The sequence below is a fragment of the Hoplias malabaricus genome, chromosome 4, assembly GCF_029633855.1.
Source record: "Hoplias malabaricus isolate fHopMal1 chromosome 4, fHopMal1.hap1, whole genome shotgun sequence".
NCBI lineage: Eukaryota > Metazoa > Chordata > Actinopteri > Characiformes > Erythrinidae > Hoplias > Hoplias malabaricus.
In genome coordinates, this window is record NC_089803.1 from 55286766 (window position 1) to 55303370 (window position 16605).

Here is a 16605-nt window from a genome sequence, read left to right on the forward strand (position 1 = left end):
TCCCTCTAGTGGGACAGTTGATTATACTACAATAATACCAGTGTACCCAGATTTATATATGTGCACAAGTGGGTAAAGATGGAAATAAATTACACAACATGCACCTGTAAATATAAGATGTTGTGAAAATGTAAAAAAAAAGAAAAGAAAAAAAAGCAACATGCACCAAAAAGTAAAAAGAAGTGGTAAATGTGTATTTTAGTCTTTAAGAGAGGCAGAGTCTTTCAGAAGTAAAGATGGTAAGAGGTTCACCTATGGAGTGAGATCACTGTGTGTTATGCAAAACATTTAAATCGAGCAAGTTGGACACAACAACCACACAGAATCAAGAAAACCAAGCGAAAACAGCGACAGTGAGAGAAGAAAAACGAGCACTTAATTGGTCAGTCTGCATGGGAATTTCTTTTTTAATTCATCCGAGAACTTACATTTACGTTTCGGCATAGCTGCTCAAGATGAGGGTAGGTACCTGAGCTTTGCCTGATGTAAACAAGGACTACTGACGTGCAGACTGACCAATTAAATGTTTACAGAGAAGGTTATCGACCAATAACGGTAGCTCTACAGTCAGATCGTCCAATCAGAAGATTTTAGGCTCATTCACCACGCCCCCTTCTCACTCAAGCGAACCAATCGGAGTAGGGGAAGGCGGGACTAGGTTGTGTACGAAACGCTTCTCGAAATTCTATGCAAGCTCACAATCTGCATGGATTACAACAGCGTGGCTCCTTAGGAAAAGTGTCTTGGAGGCAAAATAGTCCAGACATGTCACCCGTTAAAAAAATTGGTGCAAGAGTAAATAAAAAGCACTATAACGGAGACATTGAGCAGATAAAATCCTATAACAATAAATTATAAGAAAATAAAACACTTTAAAAACTACAGTAACTGGTCTTCTTGGTTCCCATAAACTTAGAGTGTTAGTAAAAGAAAGGGTGAAGTAACCCAGTGATAAACACACCCCCATCCAAACTTTTGAAGCATGTTGCTGGCATTACATAAAAAAAATGTTGGTTTTTTTTCCCATAAACTGTATCAATTCCAAGATTTAAAACATTGTATTTTATTGTTATTTAGTAATTTCTGGAAACGAGATTTGTAGTCATATCCTCTGAAATTATTTAGATGTTTAAAGGAGTTGAAATGATGGACAATTGCTGACAAACACTAGAAAGTAGTTAATTTGTTCTTGTTCCTCAAACAACAGAGTAAACATTGACCATAAGGAAGTCCTTGTTTCCATTTGATGTTATCTTGATCTTGCAGGAACTGGGTCATTACCTAGAGAGCACACTAAAATGAACTTAGCTGCACTTGTTTAGACTGTAAAAATGTTACTTTTTTTCATATGCAGTGATTGTTTCAGTGTGATATAGCACATGCAGTTTTGTTCAATGAAATTAATATATTGATGGTAAGTGAAACCAATAGACATATTAATATGACACTACCACAGCACTGTTCAAATAGAATGGTGATATTAGTACTATATGTTGGTAGTATTTCTATTACTATTGACAAGGTATTAGTAGGCCTGTAGTGATTAATGCATAATAGTCTCTAGGTCCTGACCGCTATTAGGAGACAGCTGTGGCCTTAAAATTAGAGAGACATGTTTGAGACAAGGAGGTTGCAGTTTTAATTTCCAGGACTAGCATTAACAATTAATCCAGTGCTGAAGTGCCCTTGAGCAAGGTACCCAACACCAATACGTTTCTGGTTGTCTAGTTCCAACCACAGTCTGCAATAAATGCTCAAGCTCATTAATATTTCAGAAGTACATTTTACACTGTATCTGATGCATTACAGTTAGGTCCAGGGATGTCACACATTAGTCGCAAGTTTGAACACACCCCGCAGGAATATAGATTTCCAGAAACAGCTGATTGGATTAAAAAAAATATCCCGGAGTCAATCATTACAGGTAAGAACCAATGAAATTTAAATGAATAATCAACATGAATAACTACCAAAAACTCCATCTGTCCTGTCTGATGAAAAACATGTTTCTCTAAAAATAGTAACTTTACAGGACAAAGAAAGAAACCTTCTTAACTTTCAATGGAAGTCAATGTAAAAAGTTTGTACTACGGGTAATTTTGGAGCATTTTTATGGGTCCATTCATCATATAAATTTGATGGGGGGACAGCTGCTATATGGAAATGTAATAAACTAAAAATCAACAAACATGAGCTTTAAACATGGGTCTGATGAAAGTATATTTTGTCTAATAAATTTTCAGTTAGCCAGTCTGTTATCATCAGTTTCTTTAGTGTAATTAATTTGTGACATATGACATTTTAAGGCTGTAACACATTGACTGTGATTTAAAAAAAAATAACACAAATATGTGGAAGCTGAAAGAAAAGACTGAAAATAATTGTTCTTCAAGTGCTGAATATGTTTTGCTACCTACAGCACTATGTCACTGCTGATGTTTGGTTTATATCCAATTCTGAAAATGCTCATGAACTCCTCTTTAAAGGAACTTTATAGACACTCTAGAACTGCCTTGACTTGCCTGCTCATTGAGTTTTGAGTTTTGACTTTTTGCCTGTTATTCCAGGGGTGGCACGATGGCACAGCAGGTAGTGTCGCTGTTGTGGGTTTGAGTTCTGCTGCCGGCCTGTGAGGACTCTAGTGTGTTCTCAACATGTCTGCATGGGTTTCTGGGTTTCCTCTGAGTGCTCCAGTTTCCTCCCACAGTCCACAAACACACGTTGGTAAGTGGATTGGCTCAACATTATCCCTAGGTTTAATTGTGTGAATGTGTCCCCCTGTGAAGGACTGGCGCCCCCTCCATGGTGTGTTCCTGCCTTGCACCCAATGATACAGGGAAGGCTCTGAACCCACCTCAACCCTGAACTGGATAAGTGGTTACAGACAATGAATGACTCTTCCTATACATCACCCTTTTATTTCAGTGTACATTACCCTTTTTGACAGTGTACAGTGTACAAAAAGTTTTTATTATGGAATGTTTCCAGTAAAATAATTGAAGTGGATATCAGACGTTTTATAAATAAATTAAATAAGTCTAGAAGCCTAATATGCTACTGTCCAGTAATCTGACTCAGCTGCTATTGCACGATTACATGTTGCTCAAACTCATTCACAACCAAAATTAATTTATTACAGACTATGCCTCTACTAATTCATTTTCAATTTGGCTTGAGTTAGATGTGCATTTTATTGAAATCTGGCATTAAAAAACCCTTATTCTGTAGTTATCTTTATATTTTGTTGATACTATTTTATATGTAACTTTGTATCTTTTTATAATCCTTTGGATTTATCTGTAATTATGTATTTTGGGAAGTAGTTGGTATAGATATAAATCAAAATCTTTGCTTAAAATCTTTTTTACATAAAGTATATTTTTAAAAGTAATATTATTTAAAAAAAATTTAAATTAATGAAGCAGCCAGAATATATTTGCAATATACAGTAGGGAATGATAATAACTAAAAAAGCAGATACAACTTAATATAGCATAGAATAATTAAAAGATAAGTACAAGAGAAACAGCAGCCAGTAAATAGTGGTATAATTGTAGCAGTAGAAATAATATATATTTTTTTGTTTTATTAAATCTACTTTTTGCTGGCCTGAAATCTGGTTTAGCTGTGATATTTTGAATATTGTGCCAATATATATATATATTTAATGATTTGACATACGTTGCATATCTAGTGTATCATTAAATGTACTGCCAGGTGAAAATAAATTTCTTGATTTGTTTGTAGATTATAAAATTGAAGATGTTAACCAGTTAACCAAAGCTCCATCAAACTATATGTAATTTTTTTATAAAAATATTTGGTAAATCATGAGTATGAAAAATCTTCTCGCCATTTTTAAGAAGTCCAAAAAATGGAAGCGAATCTTGATTAGCCTGAGAGTCCATGGATAGCCTAAAAAATAAGCAGAATCGTTGTGTTTAAACGTGTTTTAGTTAAATGTAATTACTAGCATAACAGAACTAATAAAATTTAAACTCTTTTTCTTGTCATATTCACATAATTGTCTTCATATATAAAGACTATTCTATAAATGGTACATATGGTACCGTATTCGATTAGTTCAATTAACAGTGCAGAATGAATCCAGGAACTCACCAAGCGCTGGTTGTCATAGGTCTCCAATGAATCTTCATCATCTGAGAAAGGTAGTGGTAATTTGTCATCTTGCATCTGTGAAATCTGGACATTGGAAGAGGATTTGGATGAGAGTCAAGCATACAGTATAAGCTCTAGTAATGTTGTATGATATCTATGAGTCTTCAACTTCTTAAGTCCCACAAGCCTCATGTTGTTGTTTATGTGGTGAAGAACTAGATACTTCACAAGACTCACAAGAAGCTAGTCCTGGGGGTATAATTTTGAGGGGGAGAAAACCACTGACAAATTTGGACATTTATCATTTCTTGTCCAAAAACATAACGAGAAAGTGTGTCTAAAGTGTTTGATGTTTAAATGTGTATATATTTGCTCAAATGGAAAAATTTAAAATAGAAATGCCAGCCCTAATTTGATAGGAAAACATGAATAAGTAAAGCTACTTCACAGAAATGTATGCAAGATTCTTATTATGGCATTGGCCCGCACCTACCATGATGCATTTGTTTCTGGAAACATTTCTCATGAATGTAATTAAGCAGGCTTCTATGAAAGATGGCCATAAGTGCAATAATGTCTCAAATACCTTCTCTGCCATTAGATCATCTGTACTCTCACTGCCTGTTTCCATTTTGATGAAGAGAATGGCATCATGAACCGTGAGGAAAAGCATGCCTCTATTCACCATCTCATCAAAGAAACCCATGGATTCCATTTTCAAAATGATCTCATCTGCAGCAGAAAGAGATTCTTAAGTACTCAAAAACATGAAGGCAAACAATATTCTCATTTACTGCTCAAAATATGCACTCAATTTAAAAGTGTAGCTATGAGTCAGGAAGAATGTATTCCTCTTTTTATTCGTTCTCTTTCTTTCTTTTTCTTTTTCTTTTTTTTTTTTTACAAAAATCATACCTTTTTTAAATATAAATGTAGGCAATACATATATAGGTTACGCCCACACAACCAAATAATATTGAGACATTGTGTAATATGTAAATAAATATAAATAATCGTTCAAATAATTTAAACCTTATATATAATTTAAAATTATACAAAGACTACCTATAGTTTATTTTTTTCATTATTTTTGAAAAAGAAAAAAAAGCCCATTTTGAAATTGATGCCAGCATCAAGTTCCATAAACGTTGGCTCAGGGGCATGTTTACTGCTGCATTGCATCACCTCTTCTTTTAACATATCAGACGTTTTATAAATAAATTAAATAAGTCTAGAAGCCTAATATGCTACTGTCCAGTAATCTGACTCAGCTGCTATTGCACGATTACATGTTGCTCAAACTCATTCACAACCAAAATTAATTTATTACAGACTATGCCTCTACTAATTCATTTTCAATTTGGCTTGAGTTAGATGTGCATTTTATTGAAATCTGGCATTAAAAAACCCTTATTCTGTAGTTATCTTTATATTTTGTAGATACTATTTTATATGTAACTTTGTATCTTTTTATAATCCTTTGGATTTATCTGTAATTATGTATTTTGGGAAGTAGTTGGTATAGATATAAATCAAAATCTTTGCTTAAAATCTTTTTTACATAAGGTATATTTTTAAAAGTAATATTATTTGATATTATCTATGAGTCTTCAACTTCTTAAGTCCCACAAGCCTCATGTTGTTGTTTATGTGGTGAAGAACTAGATACTTCACAAGACTCACAAGAAGCTAGTCCTGGGGGTATAATTTTGAGGGGGAGAAAACCACTGACAAATTTGGACATTTATCATTTCTTGTCCAAAAACATAACGAGAAAGTGTGTCTAAAGTGTTTGATGTTTAAATGTGTATATATTTGCTCAAATGGAAAAATTTAAAATAGAAATGCCAGCCCTAATTTGATAGGAAAACATGAATAAGTAAAGCTACTTCACAGAAATGTATGCAAGATTCTTATTATGGCATTGGCCCGCACCTACCATGATGCATTTGTTTCTGGAAACATTTCTCATGAATGTAATTAAGCAGGCTTCTATGAAAGATGGCCATAAGTGCAATAATGTCTCAAATACCTTCTCTGCCATTAGATCATCTGTACTCTCACTGCCTGTTTCCATTTTGATGAAGAGAATGGCATCATGAAACCTTCTTTTAACAACATTCTGTAATGGTTTGGGAACTGAGGATATTAAGTGCTGTAGTTTTGAAAGTGAAATATTATCCCATTCTTGCTTGTTATAGAATTTCAGTTGCTCTACTCCATTATACTGTTTTCATTTCATTATGTGTCAAATGTTTTCAATGGGTGATAGGTCTGAACTAGTTTAGCCATACATACCATCACAACCTGCAATATAGACGCTGACTCCAATGCGTAAAAATTCCTTTATGATCTGTGATGAACAAAGACACAAGAGGAATCACTAAAATTCCTGAAGTCACTGAAAACACTGATTGAAAATAAAGCCTGCAGAACATGTTCTAATGCCAACCCAAAAGAGGCATGTTTTTGGCATATCTATCATATGCAGTCTACAGCATTGTAAAGATGTTATAGCAGGATACACTTGCCATGGATCCTGAGGAGTGCAAAATAATGATTAATTAAATTGATTTTATTTGCACCCTCAGTATTTTTTCTGTTGTGTTATAATCTCAACTCTCAATTTCTAACATTAATTCAAATATGGTTTTATAGTTATGCTGACATAATTCTTCCCTCTATATGAGAAAAAGGCATTGAAGTTATTTCTTACTTTAATATTTCTTAAATTAACAGGCATCTTAATTCATTCTCTATTTTCTGTGTTTTGCTAAAGAAAAAGCTAAAATGAAGACCCACCAATTTCAGACTTTTAGCAGCCATTACATCCAGGAAGGAGACGGCAGAGAAGTCAAACACCAAGCTGTGGATGTTAACTTTAGGAACAGTAATTTTGACAGGTAGATCAGCAGTCCAGTCCACCTGTGCCTCTACTTCCGTTACTGAATGAACCTCATTCTTCACTTCTTGCTGAGATTCCATTTGCCCAGGGTCCCGCTCGCTTTCAAAGGCCATATTATCCACACCCAGAGGGGCCACTGACACCAACCCATTCTGCAAATTGTGATAGGTAAGAAGCTGTTAGGAGGTCTTATATTAAGCAACGTAGGTTGGTGTATGCAGAGATAAGTAGATCATATTTATCATTCATGTTGAAACATTCATGTTTGATCATTAGATGAAAAATTATTAGTTTCTTTAAGCTTTAACTGATGTAAATGAAAAATAAATCTGCTACTATGGTATTCATGGTGAACTGTGACTTTTTCTTTACCTCCGTAACTTTCAGTTTCCCTTTTTTAATCAGATTGTAAATCTTCTTTAGTGCTTTGTTTCTTTTCTTAAACACGCGCACTGAATCAAATCCCACCTAATGAAGGACAATTAAATGTCACAAATGCAAATGAACATATGCTGAAAGTTGAATGAGTGTTTGAATGTGCTGAAAAATACATGAAAAATATTGGAACAACAACAACTCACTGCATGTTTTATCTGGTCTTTGAGGTACTCAATGTTGGCAAAATATATGGGTGCATTGCATTTGAAAATCTTCGTTCCAGGTAATTCAGTAATCTGGGAGAGAATGTGTTTTTATTCACAGAAGAGTAAATATCATTTTTTTGTACTGAGTAAAGAAGAAAAGAGTTAATGGGAATTAAAAGTTTGATTACAAACACAGAAAATATTTTTGATATTTTTCTTACATTTTTGTAGTCTTTCAGGTTCTTATAAATGTCTGTGCTTGGTATATTTCCAAGAGTTGAGCAGGAGGGGCTTGAGAAAATAATTAAACAGAAGTTATTAAACAACAAAATTCCTGAATATATTATTAGTAATGGTTAATTAATTATTATTAATGGTTGTGAATACAAACAACTAATTTTGCTGTTATATAGACAATCTTTTGTGGCAGTTACAAAAATTACTTGTTTACAAAAAAAGTAATTGTCATTAATACTTTGCACATTAACTTTTCTATTATGTAATACTATTCTTAATGTGCAAAAGCTACTTACAATTGTGTCCTTATAACCACAGTACCCAGCTGAAATATTACACCAGTCAGGAGACCCACGTCCAGCCCTAGGACGATGCAGGCGATACATGTAAACACCCAAATTAGCTGTTGGTTTTTACAAGAGCCAGTTAGTGTCTGCAAATTTTGTCCTGTATTCAGACTGTACACAAAGGTTATTTCAATCTCATCAGACTTTATCACTATGTTAAATATGCATTTGGGATCTTGCCAGCTTTACAAAAAAAAGTTCTTTAAAGTATTTGTAAAAAATGCACATATTTATACTGGATGGGTCTTTAACATTTGTATATATTTAGACTTGGTTTAGAGCAAGTTAACCTGTCATGGTTAAGTCATTATCACAAATTTGCCACTTTATGTATGTTCTTAACACCCAGTGGAAATTGACTTACACAGTCTGTCCTGTTCTTCCTCCACAGTATAGGAATATCATGCACTTGCATGAACATGCCTTTAAGATTGGAAACAACAATGGCACCAAGGACTGACTGAAATTCCAAGTGGAAAAACAGAAAAGTTAGTGTATAATTTCATGATGAATCTGGTTAAATGCATTTTAAAAATAATTTTTATAGATAAGAGAACACATAGCATGACATATAGATTTTGAATTTTGTTATCCCCCCCTAATTCATCAAAGTTCCTGAGTAGATTTTAAGTCTAACAAATCAAATCATATCAAATGTATTTGTATAGCCCTTTTTTACAACTGATGCTGTCACAAAGTAACTTCACAGAATTCCAGTAAAGGTTTTAACATGAACTTTAAAAATGTAAAGAATGTAAAAATCCAAGCCAGGAGCGACAGTGGCAAGGAAAAACTCCCTCAAAGCTGAGGAAGAAACCTTGGGAGGAACCAAGGCTCACAAGTGGAGACCTATCCTCCTCTGGTCAACCTACTGGTAATATTATTTAGGAGTCCATAAACAAATTGTATAATCTAATGCATTTAGGATGTTTTATGAGCATTCATTTATTTAGGCAGGCATGCATGCATAAATAAATGAATGCTCATAAAACATTCTAAATGCATTAGATTATACAATTTGTTTGTATGTTATTATTATACAATGTATGTACGTATGTATGTACGTACGTACAGACGGACGGACCAGTTTGCTAGTATGGACCAGTTTGCTAGTATGGACCAGTTTGCTAGTATGGACCATGTCCATGAAGCCTAAAACAGGGAAGTGAACTCAGATATTTTTGGAAAGGACTTCAGGGTAGCTTATGAATGGGGTGATACATTGTTCACCTGAGAACAGTTAACAAAAGAGCCTTTCCCTATTTCTGCTTCATGATCCTGGTTCACCTATGTCCCCAGAACCCTATAGAATCCATGTCAACACGTTATAGTCTGAATGTAGCATTAGGAATTTCTATATATTTTTATTTGTATTACTATTCTCAAAATGTACTAATGAGTTTGTCCTCTGTATTTCAACATTTGCAGAGTGACTCATTCAAAGAAGTATTGTGTAACCTCTCGAACATACCTTCTGTAGAGGCTGGAGTAGAGGTCCAAGAGCCAAAATTACTATCAGCACCAACAGAGCTGATATTAACCCCGCCACCTGCAGCAGATGCATCGGTGAATACAACACATTTCAGCATTTATTATATGATGATATTTGACATATAATTATCTGTATATACCTGAGTCTTCCCCCCTGTGCTCTCCTGAATTGCTGTGCGTGAAAGTGCAGTGGTGGCCACAAAGCCTGAGAAAGAACCACAGAAAATGTTGGAGATGCCAAAGGCCATCAGCTCCTGTTGGAAAAAAATATGAAGCTTATTAAAATCAAAAGAACTGTTTCAGAATTTACAGTGCATTCCACTGATCTGATCTACATTCCACAGTGATGGGAGTTTTCAGAAAGGTGATGGTGACCTATGTAAGGTTGGTCAATGTGCTCTCTCCCTTAAGTCACAGATAAAATTCACAGTTGTACAGAGAAATATGTGATGTGTTTGATTATGTTTGTGGTTTTTTTATGTTAGATGTCCTGACATATTTTTAAAACACTCTTCCTTTTACCAAAATGGAAAATGGGAAAATGGAAATTCTTGTACAAATTTGATGACAAAACATAAACATGTGATGTTACTTCATGGAAATTAATGCTAGATTCTTATCATCGCACTGGCCCGCACCTACCATGATGCATGTGTGTCTAGGAAACATTACTCATGAATGCAGTTCAAACAGATGTTTAAGAATAATGTGCACATTCACTCCAGACTATGCACACTTACCTGATTGCCGTCTACCACCAGCTCATGTTTTGCTGCATAAACTTTAGCTACTGATATAGCTATGGCATAAGATACTACTGCTGTTGAAAAACTGGAACCTGCCAATGAGCTAAACAGTGAGGTATCTGAAGGCCGAGGTGGAAGAAACCTGTTAAGCACACAAGCAATGATGCAGGTTATATTTATCCTTTTCTGTTTATGTTGTTTTGGTTAAGCTTAGGGTTGTGTTGAGATCATAAGGAAATGTCATACACTTTCTCTGTTTTGACAAAATTTCAAAGACTTTGTGTTCTTTTTATTAATTAAAATATGTTCACAGGTTAATATATTTCTGTTGCCAGCTGCAAGATGTGCACTTACCCTGTTGGGATTGTGCGAACAATGCCAGCACCATAACGCTCACTGAGATTCAATGCATAAGACACACCTGAATCAATTATTGTCTGTCAGATGGGAAACAGAGCAAGGCTGTCTTTTATTTGGCTTCAAATTTGTAGAGCCCTAATATAATACGTGTTAGGACTGTTTGTATTCATGTGCCTTTAAATGAAATAGAATGAATATGATACATACCACAACCACTTCAATTGGGATAGGCACTGGAAGCTTTTTCTGAAATTTGGTATTGAACTCTTTTACACCCATAACCACAATGATGGTCAGCACTGCAGCAATCAGGTCAACCATGTTGGTTTGCTTAATGTTTTTAAAAACGTCACCAATAGTCTGAAAACAAATCAGGTTAAATCAGTAAAGCACATTTTCAAAATATGATGGAAGCTAAGATGTCAGTACAAGCTAATTTTACTTTTCAGAATTCATGCTTATATAGGATTTTCTGTGATTCTGAATAAAGTCAACAGTCATTTAAGGCACAAAATGTGTTTCAAAGAAATTATGCTCAATAATGCTTTTTGTGAGAACACAAAACTTACATAAAACAGTGACAGGATGCCATTGTAGTTGTTGGTGGGAACATTAAAGATAATTTTGAGCTGGGACACAACAACTTGCAATGCTGCTGCTGTGGTGAAGCCTCCTACCAAAGGTTCTGATAGATACCGTACCAGGTAGCCTATCTGGAGCACGCCTGCACCGAACTGGAACCAATGAAAAACTAAAATTTAACATCATCATAGTGGTATCCCTGAAAAACCCAGTAACAATTTAATAAACAATTATTTTAAACACAGAGATCCATGCTGTAAGTAAAATTATTGACACTCGATTTTTTAGTATTAATTAGCTTGTATGACATGGACAGGATTAATGGCAGCCTTCCTTAATACTTGCTTGCATAACCTTTGTCAACAGCGACAGACTTCATACATTTTGTTAGCCATCTGTGAGCTCCTTGCACCCCTTGAATGTTTGTGGAGTTCCTTTTTGTCAATAACAGGTTTCAGCACTATCCAAAATTTTTATTTATCAATACAATTTTCTCAATACAAATATTTTCAGGAATTTAGGTATATGTGTGAAGAGATTCAGGGTATCCAGTGAAACCTCCTCCCCTCCCTGGTTGTCCCAGTAGCTGGCTCATCATCAGATCCACTGATAAGCTGCTGAATGTTTTCCTCCCACAGTGGTATCCCACTTTGTAACACCAAATATGAAAACAACATTTGTTATGCTATTAAAGGAACAATGACTTTATCAAATTAATTATTTAAACAGTGCTTACACCAGCCTTACTATCAAAGTATTATCTTCTCCATTTACTGTAATTGTAGAAGTAGATGTATTAAGATTATAAAATATGATTTCAAAGAAATAGAATGGTTTGGACAGAGGTTAATCAACTGTTTGTACAAATTGCTTCTGATAACTTTACTGGAATGTCGGTTAGCAATAAAATTCCCTGCCTCTAAGACTGAAATATGCTTAATTCTGATGGTCTGAATATAGTTAATGAAGTTGTGCTTAAGTCTTCTCTTAATTTTTACTAAGTATAGTAGATCAATTAAAAATGTATTTTTTTAATTATTATATTAGGGTTATGAAGTGTAGAAATAAGGAAGCTATTTTAATGTTTTGGCTAATTGGTATGTAATATATTCCCTTTAACAAAAGGGATAAGTACAGAAGACAAACAGACATTCACAGAGGTGACTGCATTTATATTGTAGTCCTGTTATATTAGGACTGCCTAAAAGTTTGACATACCTGAAACAGTCCTATCAGCACAGTCATAGAGAAAGCTATTGTGATTCTCTCTGCATCTCTTGCTGATGTATTCACCACCATTGTTACTGTTCCATTCACACCTGTTGAATTCCCTGGATACATGAACTTATCATCAGGAGCAAGACTTAATACCACAGCTCCCACCATCAGACATGTGACTGGAAAAGGACCTGCAGGGTCAGACAGGATAAAGAAAGGGGGGTCAGTAGTGCTCACAACAGGTGAACTAAGCCTTTATTTACACTGGCTTTCCAGTCTGATGGGCAATAGGTTTTCTTGTTTTGATGGGGCAGAAATGTGTTGGTGTCTCTGTGTTTCAAATGAACTGTCCAGAATTCCTAAATTCAGGTTCGGATTATGCAGAGGGGTGGTGGTATGGTGGCGCAGCAGGTAGTGTCACTGTCACACAGCTCCAGGGTCCTGGAGTTTTGGGTCCGAGCCCCAGTCCAGGTCACTGTCTGTGTGGAGTTTGATATGTTATCCCTGCGTCCATGTGGGTTTCCTCCAGGTGCTCTGGTTTCCTCCCACAATCTAAAAACACACGTTGGTAGATGGATTGGTGACTCAAATGTGTACGTGTGTGAGTAAATGTGTGAATGTGTGTTGCCTAGTGAATGACTGGGCACCCCCTCCAGGGTGTGTTCCTGCCTTGCGTCCAGTGATTCTGGGTAGGCTCCGGACCCACCATGACCCTGAACTGGAAAAGTGGTTACAGACAATCAATAAATGAATGAATTATGCAGAAGAGAATCATACCAACAGAAAGGTGTCTGGAAGTGCCCAGAACGAAATAGGGGAGGATTGGGAAGAATGCAGCATAAAGCCCATACACTGGAGGAACATTAACCAATAGTGAATAAGCCAAGCCTGTGGAGACATAAAAAGGAATGGCATATTTTATTCATAAACACAAGCTCATTTATTTCATAGAGTAGAAATAAACCTCTTGACATAACGCTTACCTTGTAAAGCACACACCATTCCAGTGGTGATTCCAGCAACAATATCACCCGGAAGCCAGTTTTTGAGCTGATAAATTGGGACCCATTCGAGGATTGGGAAAAACTTCTTAATGAGCTTTACAGGCGTCTTTCGAGAGCATCTGCAATGAGCCAATTATGCATACACATTAACTACTGAGGAGTATAGTTGTAAAAAAACAATTATGAAAAGAAAGTTTGTATTATTTAGTTAAATGTTTATTATTTTTACAATGTTTATAAAAACCTATTTTAAATAAGCATGGAAGATACTGTTTTCTGATATTTTTAACAAGTAGGGGACTGATATTTCATGGAGAAATTTAAGCATACTCACGTTACAGAATTGCGAAGCCTCTCTTTAAGAGGCTTCTTTTCTCTGATTTTCTTCTCATTGACATGCTCAAAAGCACGTTCAGAGTAGATGGGCCGGGCAACACAGTATTGGTTATGGCTGTCCATCTTGAACAATCACCTAATGTTAAATGTCAGGTGTTACTTTTTAAATATATACATAGGTATGTCTGTAACAGGTAAAGTATATATATAACCTCCAAACAAACAATATTGATATTGTGTTTAAATGTGTTGGTTTACCCCCTTCTATATTTCAAATTTGAAAAAAGATATGTATTTGAGGTTATCTAGTTTTACCAGTTAATAAATGTTTTATTATGTTAAATAAAATCTATGTTTGATATAATGAATCCATACAATCAAAAAGAATTTCTGGAAACCAACTTTGTTCTTTAAACTAGCTGTACTAATTTTTAGAATGTTTTAAAAAAATTATTTATTTTATTTGTTTATTTCTATACTTTTTTCTTTTTTGCATTTGTCGTAAATTATATATAAATGTATACACCCACCATGGTTATTAAAAAGATGAATCACTTAAATTAAATTAAATAATAATATTAATCTGTGCCTCAACTTTTTGCACAGTACTGTAGTTGCAACAGTTAAGCATAAAAATCCTGAGGATGTTATTGTGAATGTTAGTTAATTCGCAGGCCAATATATTTTGTAGGTGCTAAGAACAGATAAATGTGCCGTAGTAAGATGGACTTATTAAATCAAACCAAAAGAATCTTTCCACCTTTCCCACCCCAGAAAGTTCTGCTCCTTTCTCTAGTTGCTGTGTAGTGAAAAGTAAACCACTCTCCCGGGCCTATATTGAACAAGCTACACTTGATATAAGAAACCCCTCTGAGCAAAGGAAAGCAAAGGAGTGGAGAATACAGAGCATTGCTTTGAATAAGAGGATTTGTATCTAGAGCAAATGTGAGCAGCCTCACCTAAGGACAATGTTACCAAGTCAACAGATCAGAAAGTTTCACATTCCTAAAACAATTTTTGCCCAAATTTGAAGCATTCAATTTAAATACATTATGTGAAAGTTTCAGGTTTATAGGGAGAAGTAGATTTATTGTGTTAAAACACATGAATAAATAATGAAAAAATATGCAATCAATGAATAAAACATGCAATGAATCAAATTAAGTAAACATTTTACAAACAACTAACAATGAAATCTAAAGTAGCTCAAACTGATGATGTCAGTAATGTATATGATCAACATTCTGTGATAGCTGAAGTACATCAAAGTAGACATTGGTTAATAGAAAAAAAACTGTAATAGAAACATAATAGAATAAATAAATAAATAAATAAATAAATAAATAAATAAAAATAAAAATAATAATAATGGCCTACTGGAAATCAAGAGGCTCTAAGCAACTGTTTATGTGGCTTATAAAGTAAACAGCTGTTTATAATGAATTTGTGGATGCCATTATGATTTATAGCAAAACATATTAATGTTTTTAATAATTTTGTCAGAAGAATGTAAAGACTTACCTCTATATGGAACCTCTCACATCAGATTGAAATGGCAGAGAGAAACTGTTGGTCACCCATGAGTTGTTTTAAATTTAATTGCAAATGCTTTAAAATAAAATTACAAAGAGTTGTGGCTCTTTGCTGTTCTTCTTCTTCTTCCTCCACACTCCCTAACTTTCTCACCTTGTGGGATCTGTATCCCTGTCTTTTGCGTTTATTTATAAGCAGAGTGTTTTGTGGGAGGTGTGTTATGACTGTGAGAGTGGAGAGAAATTGAGAGTATGATATGAGGGTGTCTGTTACTCACTGTCATCTTTAATGTGGCGCATACTTTATGTTGTTCAACTCTTTGACATGGTTGCCTGTAAGAGACCAAAGATAATAAAAAAAAACATGTTTAAAACCTTTAAAGGGTTGATGCTACACTGAAATATTTCAGAGCTTGCTTTTTAAGATCAGATTGAAACTAAAATGCCTCTGAAGTTCAGTGTGCATATCTAAAAGGCTTTTTTCCCTAAATAAACAACTTTTTCCTTGCAAATTACACTGCCCTTGGTCTCCCCTCATTCATGATGCTACCACGTTAAGAGGCTTACATCTATGCCTCATTCAGTGTGAAGCCAGCCACGGTTTCTTTTTGAAATAGGGCTAACAGAATGTCATTCAACAGTTGTAAGTATTTGGATGACAATGTTAACTTTTAATTGTGGTTTGTTCACTAACAGGAACCATTTTGGCCTGCATTTTGCTGAATTGCGGATGGGGCTATTAAAAACTGCAAACAATAAGAAAATATTGTAATATTTTTGTTAGCTGTAGGATATGTAATGAAGAATCTTCGTTTTTAAGGGTGACTTAAGATTTTGCTGCAGTTTCCTAGGAGGGCTACTGATGTCATTAGTTAAGCCAGTTTCCTGGTATGTGGGTTTTAGTATTTTAGTCTATTTGTAGAGCTCTCTCTGTTTGTGGGTAAGCCATTCCAGTGAAGAAATGATTACACAAAAAACAGGACTATATTCTGCAATAATACTACATTTTTCCATTATCTGTTACAGAAAACCATAATGAATTGCCAAAATGGAGACATACTGCTGTATTCAGGATGGCATCATCATTTACGAACAATAGATTAATTTTTAAATTACTGAAATAGCTTTATAACAGTAAAATTAT

General features: G+C 34.7%; 1 protein-coding gene across 1 annotated transcript; it reads right to left on the minus strand.

Annotated features, from left to right (window-relative positions):
• Window positions 1–1155: 1155 nt before the first annotated feature.
• LOC136693711 (pendrin-like) lies at window positions 1156–15605 on the minus strand. Its single transcript, XM_066666847.1, has 21 exons — window positions 15451–15605; window positions 13928–14065; window positions 13573–13712; window positions 13367–13477; window positions 12590–12780; window positions 11359–11523; window positions 10997–11149; window positions 10784–10866; window positions 10424–10571; window positions 9824–9937; window positions 9664–9741; window positions 8557–8652; window positions 8142–8248; window positions 7830–7899; window positions 7606–7698; window positions 7397–7492; window positions 6922–7176; window positions 6418–6472; window positions 4706–4851; window positions 4120–4203; window positions 1156–3915 (listed from the first exon to the last, which is right to left on the minus strand). Exons 2-21 carry the CDS (start codon window positions 14050–14052, stop codon window positions 3892–3894), a joined length of 2334 nt encoding a protein of 777 aa, XP_066522944.1. The 5' UTR covers window positions 14053–14065; window positions 15451–15605; the 3' UTR covers window positions 1156–3891.
• Window positions 15606–16605: the final 1000 nt, after the last annotated feature.

Excerpts from the sequence above, each read along its gene's own strand:
- LOC136693711 (XM_066666847.1), bottom strand. The coding sequence starts at position 14,052 with ATGGACAGCCATAACCAATACTGTGTTGCCCGGCCCATCTACTCTGAA. Across the intron at positions 13,713-13,927 it reads AGGCTTCGCAATTCTGTAAC|ATGCTCTCGAAAGACGCCTG; the intron begins GTGAGTATGCTT and ends GGCTCATTGCAG. Across the intron at positions 9,938-10,423 it reads TGGTGGTAGACGGCAATCAG|GAGCTGATGGCCTTTGGCAT; the intron begins GTAAGTGTGCAT and ends TTTTTCCAACAG.